The sequence below is a fragment of the Microtus pennsylvanicus genome, chromosome 20, assembly GCF_037038515.1.
Source record: "Microtus pennsylvanicus isolate mMicPen1 chromosome 20, mMicPen1.hap1, whole genome shotgun sequence".
NCBI lineage: Eukaryota > Metazoa > Chordata > Mammalia > Rodentia > Cricetidae > Microtus > Microtus pennsylvanicus.
Window position 1 is genome coordinate 37,795,068 of NC_134598.1, and position 21,469 is coordinate 37,816,536.

The following is a 21,469-nucleotide window of genomic DNA, read 5'->3' on the forward strand; positions in this document are numbered from 1 at the left end:
TTTGCCAGCTCTCCTTCCTCTTCAGCTGAAGATGCCAACAGAAAAGGCATCAAAGATGATTTTTTGGGAGATAAAACACTTAGAAATTTCTTTCAGAATTCATCTATTTCCTATGAAAAAGCCTGGTAGCACAGAACAGCCTCTAACTCCTTCTAAAACTATGCATTTTAATTTTTCAAGACTGATCATTTTCAGATGAGAACAGCAGGGCCCCGTTCATGGTGATGTTCCCGAGGACGGACGGCGTAAGTGAGGAGGAAACTTGCTTTGAGGTCACTGTGTCCCTACTGAAGAATGCCCAGAAACGCACAGGTTCTCAAATATTTGTTGAGAATTTTTGAGGAATTAAGCGAACCCAGGTGAAGTGTGAGTGCCCCGCACAGAATTAACACTTGGCAAACATGCACACGCCCCCTCCCTTATCCCCACTGCCTCCATTGCTACTCGGGTTGTATGACATTTATGGGTGGTTGGAGGGTGGCCACTTTTGGGAAAGACCTGGATTCAAATTTTGACTTTCTCATTTACTGATCCCTGGGGCTTAGGCCAAACTGCTTTATCAGTTTGGGTTCCACAAAGACCTGTGTTCAATTTCCCACGTTGCTGCAGCCTAGTGCATAACACAGCTGCAACCGGGTGAGAAGTGAAACCGCTAACTGGGCAGAGAAGCAACGCAACCGGCGCTTGATAGCTCCCACCAGGGGCAGGCAGTTTCACCGTCGCTAGTCAGTCCAACCAGCCACGTCTGGTGCAGGTCAGCAAAGTAAAAAAAAAAAAAAAAAAAAAAAAAAAAAATCCAGCAGAACACAGTTTAGACCCTCCCACTAACGGTCCCTCCGCCTCTAGCCCCGGGCGGTCGCAGGACTCTGGTTTCCGGTCTTCAAAGGACTACAATTTCCAGCATGCCCCCCGTGGGCAGTCTTTCCCGATGGATGACTACAAATCCCGGCATGCGATTCGGCTCACGACCAACTCAGATGACTGCATGGGACGACCCCGTTGCACGCCGGGAATTGTAGTTCAGTAGCCGTGGACTCGCAGATGGGTGGGGAGCTGCCCGCCAGTTCTTGTCCGCTAAGGGGAATGATTCATAGAGTGTCAGGAGGGACAGTTCTGCTGGTGAAAGCCCACTCCGGACCTAAACTCTTCTCCAAGGCTGGTAGATCGATGAGAGTAGGCAGGGGCAGAGCCTGACCCCGTTGCTGGCGGCTCGTCAGGCCTCCATTAAGCCCTGGGCCTTGCAGGGGGAGGCCTCGAGGCGCCGGTTGCTGGGGGAGCGGTGACGTCTCGGGGTGAAAGTTGAGGGGCGGTGACGTACGGCCTGCCCGGGCGGAGGCTGGCGGGTTGGAGACTGGAGGGAGGGAGGGAAGGAGGGAAGGAAGGAAGCTGGGAAGGAGCGAGGTAGCGGGGGCGCGAGGCGTTTACCTGGGAGGCAGCGGCTGGGGCGCGCACAGCGGCCGCGGCTCCCCCGCACCTGCGGCCATGGATGAAGAGCGCGCCCTCTACATCGTCCGGGCCGGCGAGGCGGGGGCTATCGAGCGGGTCCTGAGGGATTACAGCGACAAGGTAAAGAGCTCTGGCCCCGGGCGTTTGCTGTCTCGCCCCGGGCCGCCCTCGGGGCTCGCAGTTCGCATCCTTTCCCCCACCCCCCTCATTCCGGGGATGCGCATTGCTCTCCCCCGAAAACGTTTCCGGCTTGGGCATGCGTGTTTGTGCCCCCAACCTTTCCCACCCGTGCATCCTGCATCCCCCCCCCCCCCCCCGCTCCACTGTAGAGCCCACTCCTCAGATTCCTGGCCCAGTAGCCTGTCCTGTGGTCTTCTTCCTCAGCGTGCAAGTCACACCCCCAGAATCCATAGATGCGCATCTGCCCAGTGCTCCACTCTTGGATGCATAAAATGCATGCGAGGCTCTCACCTGTATACTGTAAAAAATACATGCTTCTCTGCATAAACACGGCCCTTGACATACGAGCAACCATGGCAGCTCTTCATGTACCAGTACCATTGTCTGGTTCTCCAGGCGTTGATATCTTATGTGTGATCCCCTTTGATCCTCAGAGTGTTTATAGGGTAGATGGTTTCAGCCTTCCCATTTTATAGATGAGGAAACCGAGGTGCAAAGGACTGAAATCACGCCCAAGGTCACGGACATATGTTGTAAGTGGGTGGAAAATCCTACTCCTAATAATACCTGTTACTTGTATCGCCTTAACCGCTTTCTTATTCATTATCTCATTTAATCTTGACAGCGGTCCTGTGAGGTATTATCTGTGTTTTGCAATGGAGTCTCTAGGTGGGTTAAGTAACTAGCCCAAGGTCATTCTTGGGAGCCAGAGTCTTCCCACCTAGGTCTTCCAACTCTCCATTCATTGTTCTATCAGTTTACAGGGAAACGGTATCTGGTTGTAAATACCACTTCCTTCTCTGGAGAGTGTCCCTCCAGAACCGTTAGCTCTCCCTTGAGCAGTTTCCCTGAGTAAGTGGCCTACCTGGCTCCTTTAGTCAGTTTAGCGGACTAGGCTTGTCTGAGGATGATTGATGCCTCTCTTCTGTGAAAACACACCAGCACCAGAGTACACCCTAGGTAACTGACATGTTATTCCTAGTTGTCAGCTCCCCACCTCTCATCCTCGGTCCGCCGCTGCCACTTATACTTCACAGCAGAAAATACCCCCTGAGGAGACATACTCTGAAGAGACCCTTCGTTCCCACTTCATCTCCCCAACAAGTGGGGACAGTCCTCGTTTCACATACAGTGAAATTTAGGATGATAATTAGCCCCATATTCACACAACCAACGAAAAATGGAAGAGAGATTTGAGTCTAGCTGTCCAGCTCCAAGTCTAGGGCCTGTTTTTGCTGCGCTCCCTCCTTTGGGAGCATCCATGGGCTGTCTCCTTGTCACATCTTAGCCCCTTCACCTTCTGATCCGCTTTGGTGTTGAGCATACCTGCCTAATTTAGGAGAAACTCATTTCATGCGTAGGTGTACATATTTCGTAGATTGTATTATTTTAACTTGATTTATTATTGCTTTCCAGAGAAGATATGGGGGAGCCACAAGCTGATTTTTCAGAAGGAAGTGTAATAATTTGGCGATTGTGTTGGGTTGACTAATGTTTATTTAGCACTTACTGTATACCAGATACCCAGCAATAATAGGGACTTTCTTTTACAGGGAAGGGAGGAGGAAAGGCCTACACTGGGATCTTAATGTAGTAGTCACTGTTTTGTGGCTAAACCAATTAGCTCCCATATTTATTTGCTTCCTCTAGCTTATCCCTTCCTCTCCTTGATCTCCCTTCAGGTTGGGTTCTTCCTGTCTCTCATGGCCACATCTTGTCTGAGCTTAGCTTCCCCTTTCATCGTGTAAATGTTGTCCGTGTGTCAGGATCGTCCTCTGTCGTTTAAGGTGATGTCCTGAAGTGCTTCAGAGCCTTCCCCGACACTGGCCAAGCCCAGCCCGAGAGCGTTCTGATTTGGTGTAAAGAGACCACTTAGCTCTGTTAGGAGACAGCACTCATGTTTACTGTTAGCTGTAGTAGGAAGAGTAGAGTTGGGCTGATTGGAACACACAGAAAACAGGTGACCGTTGTGTTACATTGCAGCACCGTCCCTCAAAGGGAGAAACTGTGGGGACATGAATAGGAAGGTGATCTATGATATCAGTAGTCAGGCAAGAAGAATAGGTATACGCTGTCCAGATTTATGGTGGATGGCTCCACCCCAAGAAAATAGATGGATAGATATCATGCCCTTCAGTTTTATCTGGAAAGATGGATTTGATAATTTTTTAGAGTCAGAAGTGATTGTGGGGCAATGAGGAGCCCAAGCAGAAGCGGAATGGACACTGTTCGTTGGCTGGAAGAGGAGGCTCTTGATGTTACCGTTTTATAATAAGTTGGTCATTGCAAGTATAGCAGAAAGAAGATGGGGTCTGGCATCAGAAGAGCCTTGGTTCTGATCTCGCATCTGCTGCTAATAGTTCATGACTGTGGATAAGTTAGTTCAAGCCTGAGCCCCGGCTGCCCTGCCTGTAAAGGAGGGGTTAAAACACCGTTCTTTTTATTTCTCATGCAGTAGATTCAGTGAACTATAATGCCAAGCCCTGAGCACAGTGTGCCTACGAAGTCTTCCCCGTTAAGTTATGAGGAGCTGAAGGTCTGCATCCTTCATGAGGTGGTGTGGCCAGAGTGCCGGCTCCGGAGCCCAGCACGCTGATCCTCAGTTTACAGTTTATGTGGCCAAGACCAAGTGGCTCAACTTTGCTACACTCTCCGTTCTTCTGTCCAGCAAAACATGTGGCACTGAACTGATGGAACACAGTGAGATCTTGGGGATCTTCCCCACTCTTTGTCTTAGCCGTGGACCTTCCAGGGTTATCATCATGGTCATCTCTTACTGTTCAGAGCAGCCTTTGCTGTGTGTTTCCAGAATATGCCTGGTCTCTATTGTAGTGCAGACGTTCACTTCCAAACATCCTTGCTTCATTCACTGACCTTTGCTATCTTAGAGACAGATCTCTATCCCAGAAAGAAGAAAAAAACGTATCTGTTTGTCAAGGGGACGTTGCTTCAGAAGGACAACAGTTCTTTAAATTAGAGTGGCTGTTTGGGTAGTAATGATGCAGTTCTTCAATCCCAGCACTCGGGAGGCAGAGGCAGGCGGATCTCTGGGTTCAAGGCCAGCCTGGTCCACAGAGATAGTTCCAGGACAGCCAAGCTACACAGAGAAACCCTGTCTCGAACCCCTCTCCCCGTCCTCCCACCTCTGCAAAGGAGTTGCTGTTTCTCACTCCTAAGTTGACCTATTAACATTTATTGAGTGCCTTGTAGGTACTGTGTATTTTCCTAAGAATTTACACACACAATTCCCTTATATTAGGAGTTACAAGGGGGGTAGAAGTATTTTCATATTTCTTTAAATAGGAGATGGAGGTCCAGAATGACAGGGTGATTGCATACAGGCTCAAGAGCACACGGCTATTAAGTGGCAGATGTGGTCTTTAGATTCCTTTCCCAGGTCAGAGTTACTTAAGATTCTGTCACTTATTCAAGTTCTCCAAGAGCTGGGAACAGGGAAGGAGGGAGGACTGCTGGTAGCCTTGAGCCCATCCTTTATGTGCTTGGATAATGAGACTGACAGAAAACTCACATGGACACGGTTCTAGAAATACAGCCCTGCATTTGAATGGGGATTTAAATGTCCTGGACCATGTAGGAGGATGTTTTGCTTTCCAGTTTTGAGGCTGAGCTTTGACTTTGGGCTTGCCATAGGTTTTTGCATAGAGATATCCTTGTTACACATTGTACTTACTTCCAAATTGTTTTACAGTCTGTTTTGACTCCTAAAAAGTAGTCTTTGAGTGTACCTGTAGACATCAGTGTGCTAACCCCAAATTCTCTAACAGGTCAGCGTTTAGTAGAGACCATGCAGTAACAACAGAAGTGGCCATTTATTGAATAAATACCTACCATGTACAAGGTGCCAGTTATAACATACAAAAGCATAAGGAAACCTTAGGGATTGTAGAGTGCAGCCCGACCAGGGCTGCCCATAGTGCGCAGTCGGACTGGACTCAAATTTGAGGTTATCTGATGGCTGAGTTTGGGGGGCTCTCCTAGGTAATAAAGCCTGCACTCACGAGTCTGGTGTGTCACACAGAGGTTCTAGTTTGTGGTCTTTCAGTTGAGCAGTGATTTTACTCTTTGACTTATATTCCATTTGCTCCTCTTCTGGAAGTGAAATGTGTAAGAAGCCTTTGTCGGCTGGCTAACAGCTCTAGAGAGGCGTGCGAACCTGGATGTTAGTTCTCTTCCCCCCATTTGAGCTTTAGAAAGGGGAGCAAGGCAGCAGGACCAGAAGCTAAAGACCAGCCTGAGATACTCAGCCTTGCCTCAAAGAATTAAAGTCTTTCAAGAATGTTGGAAGGAGAGGTGTAGAGTTTTAGGTCTGATCTAGCTTGGGTGACTGAAGCTAGCTGCATATAAATCCAGCATCTGCTGGGTACAGTGATCTTTGGGTTGAGTTTCTAAATAACTTGATCCATTTAGAGTTTAATTTATAGTACCCTCCATGCTAGTATATTTTCTAATTAAATTAAACTTTCATGCTGACTAGATGGAGCCTTTGAAAACATTTTTTAAATACTGCTTTTATTATTTAAATTTATTATTATTATTTTGATCAGTTTTGCTGTGAAAAAGCAACAGAAAAGTGAAAAATTGGCTCTTGCTACTATTCTGAATTCTCCTTAAAATATAATTCTATGTAGGAAATACTTAGAAGATATTTTTGTAACTTACTGAGTATCTTTCCAAACAAGAATTACTATTTTTTTTTTTACTGTCCTCCCCTTATAAATGCTAAAAACACATTTAGGAGAAGTATTAAGTTTTAACAACTAGATACATTTATTCCAAATAATTTGCAGAGTTAATATTTTATGTAGAATGACAAAAGCCAAGCCTTCTTGGTTTCTAAGGATAATTGTTTTCATTGATAGGGAACTTTTACTGAGCTTCCATTAGAACATTAGCCTGCTACCTCCTTATCTTTAATGTTAGGTTTCAGTCAACCCTGGGTCTGTAAATGCCTAAGAATAGCCTCAGATTCACGACCTCCTCTTCCCCTCTTCTCTTCTTTCCTCCCGTGTTCATTTATTCTTGAGATTCTTTATTATAAAGTAACCCCAATGAGTCACATTTCTTTTAGTGGCTACACAGTATTTTATGATATGGATACGATATGTTCAGTAGAATATTTTGACACAGTTTTTTCAGTGTTGCATGTTCTGCTTGCCTCTTTTACTATATTAGAAAACACTGTTGTGAATGTGCTAACAGATAATTTTTCTCTCACTCTGCATAACTTCATTAGAATAAACGCATAGGAGTAGGAGTTCTGGGTCAAATGGGGTCAAATATTTTTGTGGCTTCTAGTATGTGTTGGCAGATCACTTCCCCTTCATAGGTTTGTGTCAAATGGTCCTGCATCGCAGCGACTTGTGATACCCTCCTCCGTGGCTTTCTGCCTCACTCTTGCTCGCCGTGAGCCGGCCTATGTGCTGCTGCCCAAACCTGTCTTCCAGAATGTCACCTGCAGCCTGCTGCCATGCCAGATGTAACGGTTTGCATCTTGCCCTTCTCTCTCACGTCACCTGTTTCAGTTGGTTTCATCCAGGTTTGAGTAGCCTCTTTGAGGTTTCCTTAGATGACCCTTGTCTCTTAGCCTCTTGTCTTCCGTTAACTATTTCTTACACTCAGATTGCCTCCCTCCCAACATTTCTGTAGCTCATTTTGTTTCAAAAACTGTTTCTGCAAAGGTACAAAACAGGACTACCAAAACGATGCTGTCTTTCACACATAATTTGTGGTGGGCTGCAGTTCCCTTGGTCCGTATGGACAGTGAGATAAGTTAGGGAAGCAGTGGAGAGCGTTTCTGTAGTTCTGCGCTCTTGGTCATGTGACCACCACTCCTAATGCAAACAAGACAGTTATTCTACCCATTCCTCTCTACTTCTGCTGCAGAGTGGGAAGGGCACTGTGGCTGTCATTTCAGGGGAACCATGACACTCCTTTCCCTTCCAGTTAAGTTTTCGTTAATATCATTAGCAGCAGCAGCAGCATCCTAACATATACTGCCAGGCAGTGAGGTGGTGTTTTATGGGCCACAGCTATCAGAACCTTCGCAGTCACCCCTTAGCTAAGTGCTGTTCTCATAAGAGGAGCCAGGTGGTTGACTGCCTGACGTCACAGCTAGTAAGTGAGAGTGACAGAGGCTCCTTTCCAGAGTAACGTCTCTGATGCCTCCTTCCTTCCTTCTCTCCCTCCCTCTCTCCCTCCCTCCTTCCTTCCTTCCTTTCTTTCTTCATTTTTGTTTTTTTGAGATAGTTTCTCTGTGTACCCCTGACTGGCTGTCCTGGAACTCGCTCTATAGACCAGATTGGCCTCGAACTCAGAGATCCACCTATCTATGTCTCCCGAGTGCTGGGATTAAAGGCGTGTACCACCGCTGCCAACTTCTGATGATTTTTTATGGAATACAAAAAATAAAACCCAGCACACTGATGGGATGTGTAGTCTGCTCCATCTGTGTCTCCAGTCTCATCTTCCGTGTGCCACCCTCTTAAGTGTCCCATTTTCTTCCCAGAGCTGCTAGCTTCATGAGTATATGGTCCACACGCGTACAGCAAACACCTGTTACCCCTCAGACTCCAGCTCAGTTGCTGTCTTAATTCTCTCTTTTCCCTTTGTGTTGCTGCCATAGTCTTTCCATGTGGCTTTATGTTAATTTTTAAATATTATTATGTCTGTCTTACTTTAATAAGAACATTGAGATGAGAAAGCAGTATTTTATAAGAAAATTAGTTTACATATTGTGTTCAAAAAATCTTTAAAATGTATATATTGAAATGACAATGTTTCCTTTTTCCCCCCCCCTCAGCATAGGGCTACTTTCAAATTTGAACCAACAGATGAAGATAAAAGAAAGGTAAGGTTTGATGTGTGTGTGTGTCAGTGTGTGTGGTGTATGTGTGTCTGTTACTCCTGGATGGTTTAAGCAGTGGACTTGTTTTCACCTAATGGTTGTTGATTAGTTTTTGGTTTCAGTTCAGTCTTTTTCAGGAATCCTGAGAGGAAAGAGAGGTAGCAGGTTTAGGATGGGTTACACACAAACCCCTCTTGTTCATCCCCACCGAATCCCGGGGCTTACTTAAGTAGGAGAAAGGCTCAGGTGGGACTAGCACTAAAGTTTTCACTGCTAACGGGTTGCCCTGTTTTGCTGGCCCAATTCCAGGTTGTACACGGTGTTGGCTGTGCTGGGCTAAGTGTGGGGAAAGCAGCTTTCCACTGCTGTTCTGTCACCTTGTGTAGCCGCACAGTCACAGAGGACGGAATCAGGAGCTCCTGTGAGAGAGGGCTCTTCGGTGCATGGCTGCCTTCCTTGGTAGATGAGGATTAACCAGTCCTCCCTTTTTGTTTTTCTGGCTCCCATACCCCTATCCCAGCCCCACAGATTCCGAGATCAGATAAGAGTCTGACTGAGTCAGGGTGCATCTCTTGCTGCTTGAAGAAGAGAGGCTTAGATGCTGGTAAAGGATTGATAACCTTATACCTGCCCATTACCTCTGTCTGTGTTCAGTTTCTCTACACCTCCTGAGATTTAGATCAGACCTTCATCTGGATCACTGTATTAGTTTATTTTGATTTACTTTTTATTGTTGTTTTTGAGACTTCTCTGTGTAGACCAGACGGGCCTTGAACTCAGAGATCCACCTGCGTCTGCCCCAAGTGCTGGGATTAAAGGCGTGTGCCTCTACTGCCTGCTACTACATTAGTTCTTGAGCTGCCTTTCACTTTCTGTGACCTGTGGCTCTAGCTGTAGCTGCCTGCCCGTAGCCTAAGGCAGCAGTCTGGCTGTGTCATTCTCAGCCCTGGAGTCTTCCAGTGACCTCCGGTGCTGACGGGTCTGCTCTCTGTTGCCCTTGTGTTTCATGTTCTGGTGTACATGTTTGTAGTCACACACAGAGAACTGTTTCTAGTTTTCCTCCCTCCTTATCCGTTACCTCCTCCGTGAGAGGCCTGAGGACTCATTCTTTCACATCTGCAGCTCTCAGTACACGGTGAACTCGGGACGTCTGCTAAACCAGTGCCATGGAGTGCAGCGAGGGCTCGCTTCTGGGTGTGGACAGACAGTACCTTCTGCAGTAGAGTTTATTGACTGGAGATGCTTTTTGAATAGCTTTAAAAATTGGCCTTCTTAGGAACACCCAGAAGCTGGGGAGTGGGTCCCAAGCATGTGTATATCTGAAGGTAATCTTCAGGGACAAGTCTTTGTTCCAGCGACACAGTGCGTGGAGGGGAAGTTGGTGTTACCTGTTTAATTAAGAGACCTTTTGCCCTTTGACCAAAATACGTCACTTTTGGAGATCTGTTTTATGTTTAGATTGAACCCAAGTGAGCAAAATCTTTTCGTTAAAACGTACATAAACAGCAAAAGATTGGAAACGGCCAGTTAAGGGATATTGGGAAGAACAAATGGTACGTTGACAGAATGCTATAAAGTAGTAAAAAGAAACAAATTACAATCTGCGCTCTTGGAAAAGAAGAAGTGGGGTACTTAAATGCAGCATATTGATCGGCAGACTCATGACAGGCACGGGAGGAGGGCAGAACGCACCCTGCACCTGGACACTGATGCTCTCCTGGGGCAGACTTCAGGTCTTTGATAGTGCCCTCACTCATCATGAGCACCCAGTCAGTAGAGTGTGCTTCACAGTCGGGGCTCCAGTTCAGACCACAGAGAGACTAAAGCATCCATCCCCGGGAACACCCCACCCACCCACCTGCACATGCATACGGGCGTATAAAAAGCTAAATGCAGATATTATAAATATTAGTTGAGAAGGGAATTTTCCTATATTAATTATCCATGTTGTTTGTTTTCTGTAGAGTAGTAGAAAACCTGTCATTTTCTAACCATTCTCCCCACCCTCGGTCTACATGGGTGTGCTCCCAGCAACATTCCTCTGATGTGCACACAACCCCCAGATATTCAAGTTCCTCATCTTCCCATATACTTTAAATCATCGCTAGGTGCCTATTATGATGTGAATGCTTTGTAAAGTGGTAGCGTATTGTGAGTGATGATGAAAACATGCCTATCTGTTTTGATCCAGAGGTTGTTTGCATCTGTGGTGTGGAGATTGCCCTCTGCTGCTTTCAGCTCTCTGGAGAGAGTAACTTCTGCCCTGCTGTTTATTGCAGTGTGTGTAGGTTTCTGCTTCCTGGGAGGTCTATTGTAAACAAGTGTCAGTAGGGACCTCTCTAGATAATTCTCATTAATGGAAAACATTGACAAACAAATCCATTCCAGTCTCCGATGGTTAAAACCATTAGTGACTCTGATGCTTGCCTTTCCTTTCAGACACTGGCGGGGAAACTGTGGGGCAGCTCCGGTCCTAACCGCACACACGCTCTCTGTGGAAACAGTAGGAGGCGCTTCTCTCCATTGAGTTCAATGTGAAAATACAGGAAATCAAATTACCGAGTAGTTTCTTTTGCTGCTCTTATATATTGTCCTAAGTATGCTTCTAGAGCAGTGGTTCTCAGCCTGTGGGTCTTGACCTCTTTGGGGGTTCCATTTCAGACATTTACTTTATGATTTATAACAGTAGCAAAATTTCAGTAATGAAATAGCAACAGAGTAGTTTGGTGTTTGGGGGTCACGACAGCAGAGGAGCTGGATTAAAGGGTTGGGGCATCAGGAAGGCTGAGAGCCACTGCTCTAGAGCCTCTGTCAGTAGCTACTTGGTAACAGAAGTTCAAGCCCTCCCTTCCTTTCATAAAGTACGTGCTGTGCTAAAAGCAACATCAACTAAAATCCCTCCCATAGTAATATCTTACGTATATTAAAAAGAAAATTTTGTGACAACCTAGTATAGTGTGAGGGGCAGTGCCTTCAAAAAAAAAAATAACTTCATTCTATTGACTTCTCTAGATCTGGCTACCGACCCTCTGCCATGGTTCTTAGTTTTACAGAGATGGGCTTCTCCTCATTAGTGCCCTTGAGGACTGAGGTTTGTGCTCATACTGCTGGAGTGTGGTGGCGCCTCGCGTGGAAAGAACTCCCTGCTGTGTGCAGGTCTTCAGTGTTCCCCGCTCTGTGTCTCTGTCATGCATTGAAGCAGATTTTAGAATACTTGACATTACGGTCTGAGGCCTTGTTCTAGCTCTTATTTCCTCACTGTTGAGACACCACTGGGAGTCAGCAAATGGGAAGGTGTGGATTTTCCTTAAGGAATAAAGTCAGATGCAGCTCCAGTGTTTGTGCATGCGATGCACATTGTGACAGGTGCGTGTGAGTCATCGTGTGTGTGGATAGAAGCACCTGCGCTGCTTTACATCTTCACCTAAGTGATGGGCTGCGATTACCTGTCAGCCCGTAAACAAATGTGCCATGCAAACATGCGGGAGGGGGGGATGATGGGTGATCTGGAAACCCACATTGAGACAGTGAAAGCTCTTGCTTTGGTTTTTAACCAAAGCGTCCCTCAAAGCCAGGAAAGAGTATTGCAATAAAAGTTAAAAAGATACATCATAAAACGACTAGAGCTGGATGACAGCTCAGGGTCACAGTTTGCCTAACGTGTGAGGCTCCGAGTTCAATCTCAGTGCTGGGGAGTGGAGAGAGGAGTAGCGTGCTTGAAGCTCCTTGACCTGAGGCTAAGAATACAGCGTTCTCAGCTGTGGAAAAGCCACAGTTGTCTAGGACAACTGACTGTATTGAGATACCTCCCTCAAAAGAATGAACTTTTCAATACCTTACTAACTGTATGTGAGATACAAAAGAACCAGCATTTCAATACCCAAACTTCAAGTGTATTTTATAATTCCAGACTCATTTCTGTTCAGCCATGGGGTGTTTGCTAACTTGGAACCGTGAGCTCTTTAAGGGGACCCGGCACTTGAGTGACTTAGGTTGTGTTCTCAGCTCCCAACACTGCGTGTGCACTGCAGTGATGTCAGTGAGAGGAGGGGGGGGCAGGCCTGGGGGCACAGCCTTTAATTCCAGCAGTGAGTTCCAGGCCAGCCTGGTCTACATAGAGTTTTCAGTACTGCCAGGGCTACACAGAGAAACCCTGCCTCGAAAAACCAGCAAACAAACAAACAAAAAGCTGGGGAAAGGAATTTGGAGGTTGGGTGGAGCCAGCGTGCCTGTGACGAGAGCATGCTGTGTGGTTTTGTGCTTTGTGTCTCTTAGTTATACTTCAGAATCGCAACACAGCTCACGATGTTCACTCAGAGGGCAAGATAAATATGTTTGGAGAGTGATCACAGCTGTAATTCTGGTAACAACTACACAGAAAACACAGCAAGGGAATGCACAGAATGCTGCTACTTGAGGGTCACTGCTGTGGAGTAGGTTTCTTTTTCTGTAAACTTTTGGATTATAATAGACTGCACTGATTTCAGAACGTAATTATAACAACACAGTATAATACAAAATAGTATTTTAGAATAGTATGGTTGGGGGCATAAACATAAAGCAATGCTTTGTTCTTCCTTTTCTTTCTTTTTTTTTTCTTTTTTCTTTTTTGTTTTTTCAAGGGGGTTTCTCTATGTAGCCCTGGCTATCCTGGAACTCACTCTGTAGACCAGGCTGGCCTCAAACTCACAAAAGATCCACCTGCCTCTGGCTCCCAAGTGCTCAGATTAAAGGTGTATACTACACCACCTGGCTTCTTTTTTCTTAATTGTACATTTTTTCTAAAACTGAATTTTATTGATTACCTTACTAAATAAAAATAGTATTACTTACAAACCAGTTTATATAGTAAAATAAATGTATATGGATACAAAAGTCCATTTTGTTATTTCTGATATATATATATATATATATATATATATATATATATATATATATATATATATTCCTTTAGATTAGGCTCTACCCAACATATTAGAGCACCTGTAATCCACACACTCTTACCAATCCTGTGCATCTGGGCCTGTGGTAGGCTTAGGTTCCTGAGTTGGCTGTTGGTCTGTGGGTTTGGCTTGGTGCATCTCAGTTGCATAGGTGCTGGCTTCACCATGAGCTAAAGAAAACAAATGGCAAATGTTTGCATTACTTCCTCCAAGGAAAATGTGCCAAGACAGAACTGTTAATCTTCAACTTTAAATCCATTCTTAGGGATAGCTCGAAGCATAGGTGCTTGTTCTGAAAGCCTTTGTCACACTTAAAAGAAAAATCTTAATATGGCTTGTAAATCTGAATTAAAATTTCCTTGATGAGTTTACCTAAGGAACACATAGGTAGATAGTACAAAGACAGTACTCACTCTGAAACACCTTGTTGGGGGCCAATTTGTAGTAGCAGGCTGCTTGTTGATTCCCAGCCTCCCGGATAGCTTAGACCCAAAATAATCACACAGACGCTCTATTAATTAAATCACTGCTTGGCCTATTAGTTCTAGCTTCTTATTGGATAACTCTTACATCTTAATTTAACCCATTTCTATCAATCTGTATATCACCACGATATACACAAGGCCTACCCTCAAAGTTTCAGCATTTCCAGCGGCTCCATGGCATCACTCTGACTCCGCCTTCCTTCTCCCATGCTATAGGCTAAGCCAGTTCTTTATTCATTAACCAATAAAAGCAACACGTAGACAGAAGGACCTCCCATACCAGTGTCCCACCGCCACAGATGGTAACAAGGGTTAGGGTGTCCCTCCCCACAGATGGTAACTTTAAATATTTTTTATCCCATTAAAACATGTGTACACACACCAAATTCATACCTCAGAGTTTTGTTTTTAAAGCTCTTCTCTAGCAGGAATCTATTACAGGTCTTGACTTGTGAGCAGAATGAATGTCTAGTGGTAGTTAAAACAAACTGTACCTTTCACTGTGGATTTTCTGTCAAAGAATCAAAAGGATCAATCTAGGGGAAAAGGTCAGAAAAACTCTTCTGATTTAGGGTTTTAATGTGATTTTTTTTTTAAAAAAAAATGTGTGCACATGCATACACATGGGAATGGACATGGCACTATACGTGTGGTGGTGAGAGACTCCCTAGCCCCGTTCCTGGAGTGGCAGCTGCACTCCCTCCAGCTTCTGTGGATCCTCTGTCTACCTCTCCTCTCTCTAGTGAGTGCAATCCAGCACACCAGCCTGGAACTTGGATCATCAGGCTTGCCAGTAAGTGCTTACTTATTTACTGAGCCGTCTCCCTGGCCCAGCCTGTGTGATCTTTGTGTTTCTTTCAGGGACTTGTGGCTGGGTGATAAGAATTGTGTCTTTAATAGCTATTACGGAGTTTGGGGTATATCTTCTCATCTAAACATGCCTGTGAGCGTGTCTCTCAGTCATGGTGGAGTATGGAGCTCTGGAAACCCTCACCGCAGTGAAACCTCTGAAACTTTGTTGTTGTTGTTTAAACTAATCCCAAGATTAGCTTCATTATGAAGAAAACATATTCTGAAAAAACTTGTGGAGCTCAGTAAGAGAAGTAAGCTGGTGACAGGTGTGCTGAGACCCCAGCCAGCAGGTGCAGTAGAGAGCTCCACGGCTGCCGTCAAGATTTTCCCTTATCTTTAGCTTTTAGTAGCTGGTTTTCTCCTTCCACCATGGGCTCTGCCAATCTGACTCAAGCGGACAGGCTTATTTTCCAAATCCTTTACCAACTGAGCCATCTCGTGGTCCCTTTAGTGACCTTCAGTGTTTAACTCCCACACAGGTGAACGGTAGCAGAGCTGTATTGTGTTAAAGTGACTCCAGATGGCCGCTGGATTCCCCGGTGACAAATCAAAAGAAGCAGAAGTGATACAAAACAAGGCCAATAAAACAAATATTGTGCCAGGAGGTGATAGTGCGCACTTCTAGTCCCAGCACTCGGGAGGCAAAGGCAGGCAGATCTCTGTAGTTCGAGGCCAGCCTGCTCTACAGAGTAAGTTCCAGGACAGCTAGAACTACACAGAAAAACCTTGTCTTGAAAAACAAAAACAAAAAGGTTGATAAAAATGATTAATTTTAATTATTGTTGTATTTGTGACATTTACAGATATAATGTATATAACAGTATTTGAAAAGAAAAATTACTATATATGAGTGATACTTCTATACCTTCCAGAAAATGAATATTAATCTGGAGCAGGTCTCTCAGGTGCATATAGTAAGCCTTGAAGCAGTGGTTCTCAACCTTCCTAATACCGTGACCCTTTAATACAGCTCTTCATGTTATGGTGACTTCCAGCTATAAAATTATTTTCATTGCTACTTCATAACTATAATGTTACTACTGTTATAAATCATTAATATATGTGTTTTCTGATGGTCTTAGGTGGCACCTGTGAAAGGGTCATTTAACTCCCAAAGGAGTCATGACCCACAGGTTGAGAACCATTGAGAACAAGTACATAGCTCAGAGTTAAATGTTAAAGATTCTAAGACTTCACTGAGAGTAATTAAAGGAGATCTAAATAAATGAAAACCCTTGTTTATGAATTGGAAGACTTACTACAAGTAGAATATCCATATTCTTACCACTGATCCACCAATCCAGTGTAATCACTTCTAGAATTCTAGGTGGCTTCTTGTTAGAAGTTGATAGGCCAGTTCTGAAATTAAAACAGGCAGAATAGCCAAGAGAAACATGGAGGAGAAAAGTGAAAATGGAGTGGGTTATGGTAGGCTGTGCTTGTCGTCCTGGTGTATGGTAGGGTGTGTTGTCGTCCTGGTGTATGGTAGGGTGTGTTGTCGTCCTGGTGTATGGGGATGGAGCTGGTTAAGGTAGGTTTATGTAGGGTGTGCTTCTCGTCCTGTTGTATGGGAGGTAGAGGCCAGCCTTGGCTGCTATAAAAGTTTGAATGCATCCTGAGCTAACATGTCTCAGAGAGTGGTGGGGGCAGTTCAACAGTTTTAAAATGGACAGAGCCATGGTGGCCAAGACTGGGAACTAGCGTGAGAATGACTGTGGCTCTTACCAAAAGAAGTGATCCCTAGACAACCATGTGCAGACGATGTGGTCGGGTCCTTTCCTGCTCCACACCCTACTCACAAATGAAAACGGGGACTGGGGAGATAGCCCAGTTCTTTTTTTTTTTTTTTTCGAGACAGGGTTTCTCTGTGGCTTTGGAGCCTGTCCTGGAACTAGCTTTGTAGACCAGGCTGGTCTCGAACTCACAGAGATCCGCCTGCCTCTGCCTCCTGAGTGCTGGAATTAAAGGCGTGCGCCACCATCGCCCGGATAGCCCAGTTCTTATGAGCACTGCCTCTTCTTCCTGAGGATCTAGGTTCAATTCCCAACACCCACATGACAGCTCACAACTGTCTGTAACTCCAATTCCAGGGGATATGACACCTTCATACAGACATACAGTCGGCAAAACACTAATACACATAAAATAAAAATGAACAAAAACACTTTAAAAATGAGACTGGATCAAAGATCTTGATCTAAGAGATCAAACTTACCTGGGAAACTAGAAATCTCCATGCTTTCAGATGATACCAAAAACATAACAAAAAAGAGACAGATAACTGGACCTTGTTGAAATTAGAAACAGTCATGCTTTAAAAGATACTATCAGGAAGAAAAAAAGATAATCTGTAAAGTTAGAGAAAATGTTGGTTAGAATTAATATATTTGGCAAAAATGTCACCTAAAATATTTAAGGAACTCTTTAAAAAATGTTGAAATATCTTTTCCTTCATGTGTGTTTGTGTGTCATGTGCATTCTTGTACCCATGGAGATCAGAAGGGGGCATTGGATTCTTTGAAACTAGTTATGAATAGTTTATAAACATGCAGGTGCTGGGAACTGAACCCAGGCCCTTGGCAAGAGCAACAAACACCCTTAACTGCAGAGCCTTCTCTCAGTCCCAGGAACTCTTACTCAGAAGACAACTGAATTTACAGTGCATGGAGAACTGTTGGGGAACTCTTCTTAGCCAGTGACCTTTAAGGTAGGCTCCACGTTGGGCGCCAAATTGTAGTAGTATCAAAGTGTTCCACCTACTATGGGCCTGAAGGCTGAAGATGGATGCCCCAATGGTATAAAAGAACTTTGGGTGACTGTCCAGGCAGCGAGATGTCTTTGTCATTTATAGAGTTTGGAGTTTCTTAGTTCTTGTTTACTTAGGTAATATTATATTCTTCTGGAGTCTTTGATGGAGTTGAAGAATGGATAGATAGTTATAGTTTTCCATTGTTATGATAAAAGATAAAATAGATACAAATATTGTAACTGTAATTCTTGCTTAATAACTGTTTTGTTATATGTAATTTTGCTATGTTAAAGTTAAAGCCTTTCTTTTTTTTTGTTTAAACAGAAAAAGGGGAAGTGATGTGGGAGTGTCATATATCAATCTGTTGATTTCATTGGTTAAGCAATAAAGAAACTGCTTGGCTGGCCCTCATAGGTTAAAACATAGGTGGGAGGAGTAAACAGAACAGAAGGCTGGGAGAAAGAAGCTAAGTCAGAGAGTCGCCATGATTCTCTTACTCCAGGCAGATGCAGGTTAAGATCATTCCTGGTAAGCCAGCTCGTGGGCTACAGCAGATTATTAGAAATGGGCTAGTCCAGGTGCGAGAGCTAGCCTAGAAGAGGCTAGATAGAAATGGGCCAAGCAGTGCTTAAAAGAAAAAAAAAAACCAAAGTGTTCCACCATGTCCTGGAATGGAGTATAACAAAGGTTTCTTTATCTGGGGATAAACTCACAGTAAGGGTAGCAATCTATAGTCCTCTGCATGCACTGGGAACTGGAAACCAAATTCAGCAGAAAAATGTTGACGCTGGTCTCTGACAGAGAACTAAAGAGCTAGGTTTCCAAAATAAAAAGTTGATATCAGGTAAAGGTAAATCAAAACTGCTATAAAAAAATCAGCCTACCCCTACTGTGCTAGAGCAAGAGATAATAACAAATATCGACAAGAATGCTAAAATATGCAAGCCTTCACACACTACTTGTAGAAAGTAGTATATCTAGTCTGGAAAATAACCGGCAGTTACTCACGAAGTTACACCAGTTACCCCCTAACATGCCAGTTACACCCCTAGGCATCTAGGGTGTCTCTTGCGAGTGTGCTACAAAGAGCAGTGTGGACATAGTCTGCTTAAAACTGCACACACAGGTATGCTGCATAATAATCAAAGAGTAGATACTACCCAGATGTCCATCAGCATGTAAATGATGAACAAATATGTTATATTCCTACAGCAGATTATTGTTCAGTTAAAGAAATAAAGTAACTGGTGCATGCTAACAGTGAATGGACCTTGAAAGTGTGCTAAGTGAAGGAAGCCAGACAGATGTTGTGTTAGTGTGAAACATCCTGGATAACAGATCCTTAGTGACAGAAAATAGATTTAGTGGTTGCCAGGGGCCGAGGACTAGGGAAAGAGAGGAGCTGGGATTTACTGCTAATGGGTATTGAGTTGCTTTTGGGAGTGATGAAAATATTCTAAAATTAGACAGAGGTGATGGTTGCACAAGTGTGATATGTACTCTAAAAACAAACGGGCTGTGTACTTTAACAGGTTGGACTTGTGTGAATCATATCTCAATAAGATGGTTTGAAAGAAGTATTAGTAGATAAAGTATACCATATGCCGCTCCTCTTAGGAATCCTGTGTGTCCGTGTGCACATCTGATCCTCTCATCAGAGCTTTAAAGTCCATACTGTGGTTTTTCTTGCTTTACAGGAGAGGAAACGAAGGCATACAGAGAAAGTGCTGTCTGAACTGGTGAGGGGTTAGGCCAGGATTCAGACCTCAGCAGCCTGGTACCATAGCCCTGTATTATACTCTGTCAGGCTGGACTGGCCCATTGTGTGGCTTATTAACCTACTCTTAAGTGTCTAGGATTCGAGTTTTGTTGTAGAGTGTAGACACAGAGCTGATTTCCAGCACTGAAGGGTATCAGAGAGCATACTTTCCACATCCAGCCCCTGTTGTGTGGATGACTGGAAGACTGGGCCTCTGGAATCCCACAAGGGGCTGGATGGATGACTGGAGGACTTGGGTTCTAGTACCCCACAAGGGGCTGGATGGATGACTGGAGGACTTGGGTTCTAGTATCCCACAAGGGGCTGGATGGATGACTGGAGGACTTGGGCTCTAGAATCCCACAAGGGGCTGGATGGATGACTGGAGGAGAGGACTTGGGCTCTAGGATCCCACAAGGGGCTGGATGGATGACTGGAGGACTTGGGCTCTAGAATCCCACAAGGGGCTGGATGGATGACTGGAGGACTTGGGTTCTAGTATCCCACAAGGGGCTGGATGGATGACTGGAGGACTTGGGCTCTAGAATCCCACAAGGGGCTGGATGGATGACTGGAGGAGAGGACTTGGGCTCTAGGATCCCACAAGGGGCTGGATGGATGACTGGAGGACTTGGGCTCTGGAATCCCACAAGGGGCTGGATGGATGACTGGAGGACTTGGGCTCTGGAATTCCAGTGTGTTGCAGATTCTTTTTCAGATACATCAGGATTTCTTTGTTGTTGCTAGAAGTGTAAGGTTGATTCCCTTATTCAGTACTTTGTTCATTTCTCAGAAATTTTGCTCATATGTCAAGGAAAGTGGAATATTTATATGTCTGTAATTGATAGAACTCATAGGGCCTAGACTTTGCCAGTAATTCTAATTATTCCTATTATGGATAAAAAAATTGAGATAGTTTTTTACCTAAGGTTACAACTTGTGTGGGAAAGCTGCGGCCAGAATAAGTCTTCAATTTCTCTTCTTGCCTTTAACGATCATCGCTGTGTAGCTCATCCTCAGAGAACTCCACTGTAGTACGGGGCCCTGAATGTTGTCCCATACAGGTACCCCCTGGGGTATCCTGAGCCAGAGGCATCAATTCTGAATACTTCATCTGATGCCAGTTTCCCAGCAGCCACTCTGCATCCAGAAAGCTTTGACCAAGGTCTGCGCTGGTTAATTCTCTTAGTTTCTCCATGTTTCTCTCGGGTTCTGTTCATGTTTCACTGTTCCTCTGTTACCTCCTTCCAGCTAGTTAGCAACCTTGTTCTCCTACCCTAATAACACGCCTACCAAGGAGCTTTCTGTGACTACAGTCCTTGGATTATTTATTCAGTATTTTAACACATAATTTAAGCTGTTGTATATTGAAAGATGCTTAATACTCATTTTCCATGTGTTAAATCTCCCAAATATAAATTATCTGAGTCTTGTATAATTGCTATTAACCCAGATAGATGTTTTTTCAATTAATAATTCTCTTAAAATTTTTCTCTTTTGAGGAATTCTGGCATGCAAGAAATGAAGATATTTATTTATTTATTTATTTATTTATTTTGGTTTTTCGAGACAGGGTTTCTCTGTAGCTTTGGTTCCTGTCCTGGAACTAGCTCTTGTAGACCAGGCTGGCCTTGAACTCCCGGAGATCAGCCTGCCTCTGCCTCCCGAGTGCTGGGATTAAAGGCGTGCGCCACCACCGCCCAGCCCTGAAGATATTTCTGTAACTGCCAGTGTTAACAACCTGAATTTTCTTAAAGACTAAGATTTGGCATCTGGATTGGAGAAAAGGACTTTTTGGAAAATAAAGACACCTAAATAGTAAGAGAAATGTAGTGGACTGGATTTATGTTTGAAGAGAAAGCGTTTTTACACGTGCTTTTCTACCCTCAGTCTAGAAAGGAGGGACAGCTGAGTGGTTTTAAGTTTTTGTTTACACCTAAGCCATCTTTCCCATCTGTTAGGAATCGTTTGATGGCACAGCGCGCCGTTCTCAGGATGGCTAATTAGCTAAGAAACTTGAGCCAAACCAGCTTAGTGAGTGCTCCTCAGAGAACCTAGGTGGTGGGTCTGTGCTGCCGAAAGATGAGCACATCCAGGAAGAGGAGGCATAGCTCGACTGTAGGAGAAACAAAACTTCAGTCACAGAGACTCTGTCTGTAATAAAGTGAGAATTCCCTTGTCTTCCGTAAT

At 44.5% G+C, this 21,469-nt stretch overlaps 1 protein-coding gene across 7 annotated transcripts in view; it reads left to right on the forward strand.

Moving 5' to 3' along the window:
- Positions 1-1,022: 1,022 nt before the first annotated feature.
- The window catches only part of Ric8b (RIC8 guanine nucleotide exchange factor B), a 99,870-nt gene continuing 79,423 nt past the window's right edge, over positions 1,023-21,469 (forward strand). For 4 of the 7 annotated variants that reach the window (XM_075954736.1, XM_075954739.1, XM_075954735.1 and 1 more), the window contains exons 1-2: positions 1,339-1,566; positions 8,447-8,494. In XM_075954736.1, the coding sequence (XP_075810851.1) occupies positions 1,483-1,566; positions 8,447-8,494 (132 nt within the window). In that variant the 5' untranslated portion in view covers positions 1,339-1,482. Of the gene's footprint in view, positions 1,567-8,446; positions 8,495-21,469 lie in introns of all 7 variants that reach the window. The other 3 variants (XM_075954734.1, XM_075954738.1, XR_012908659.1) reach the window with 2 other exon arrangements.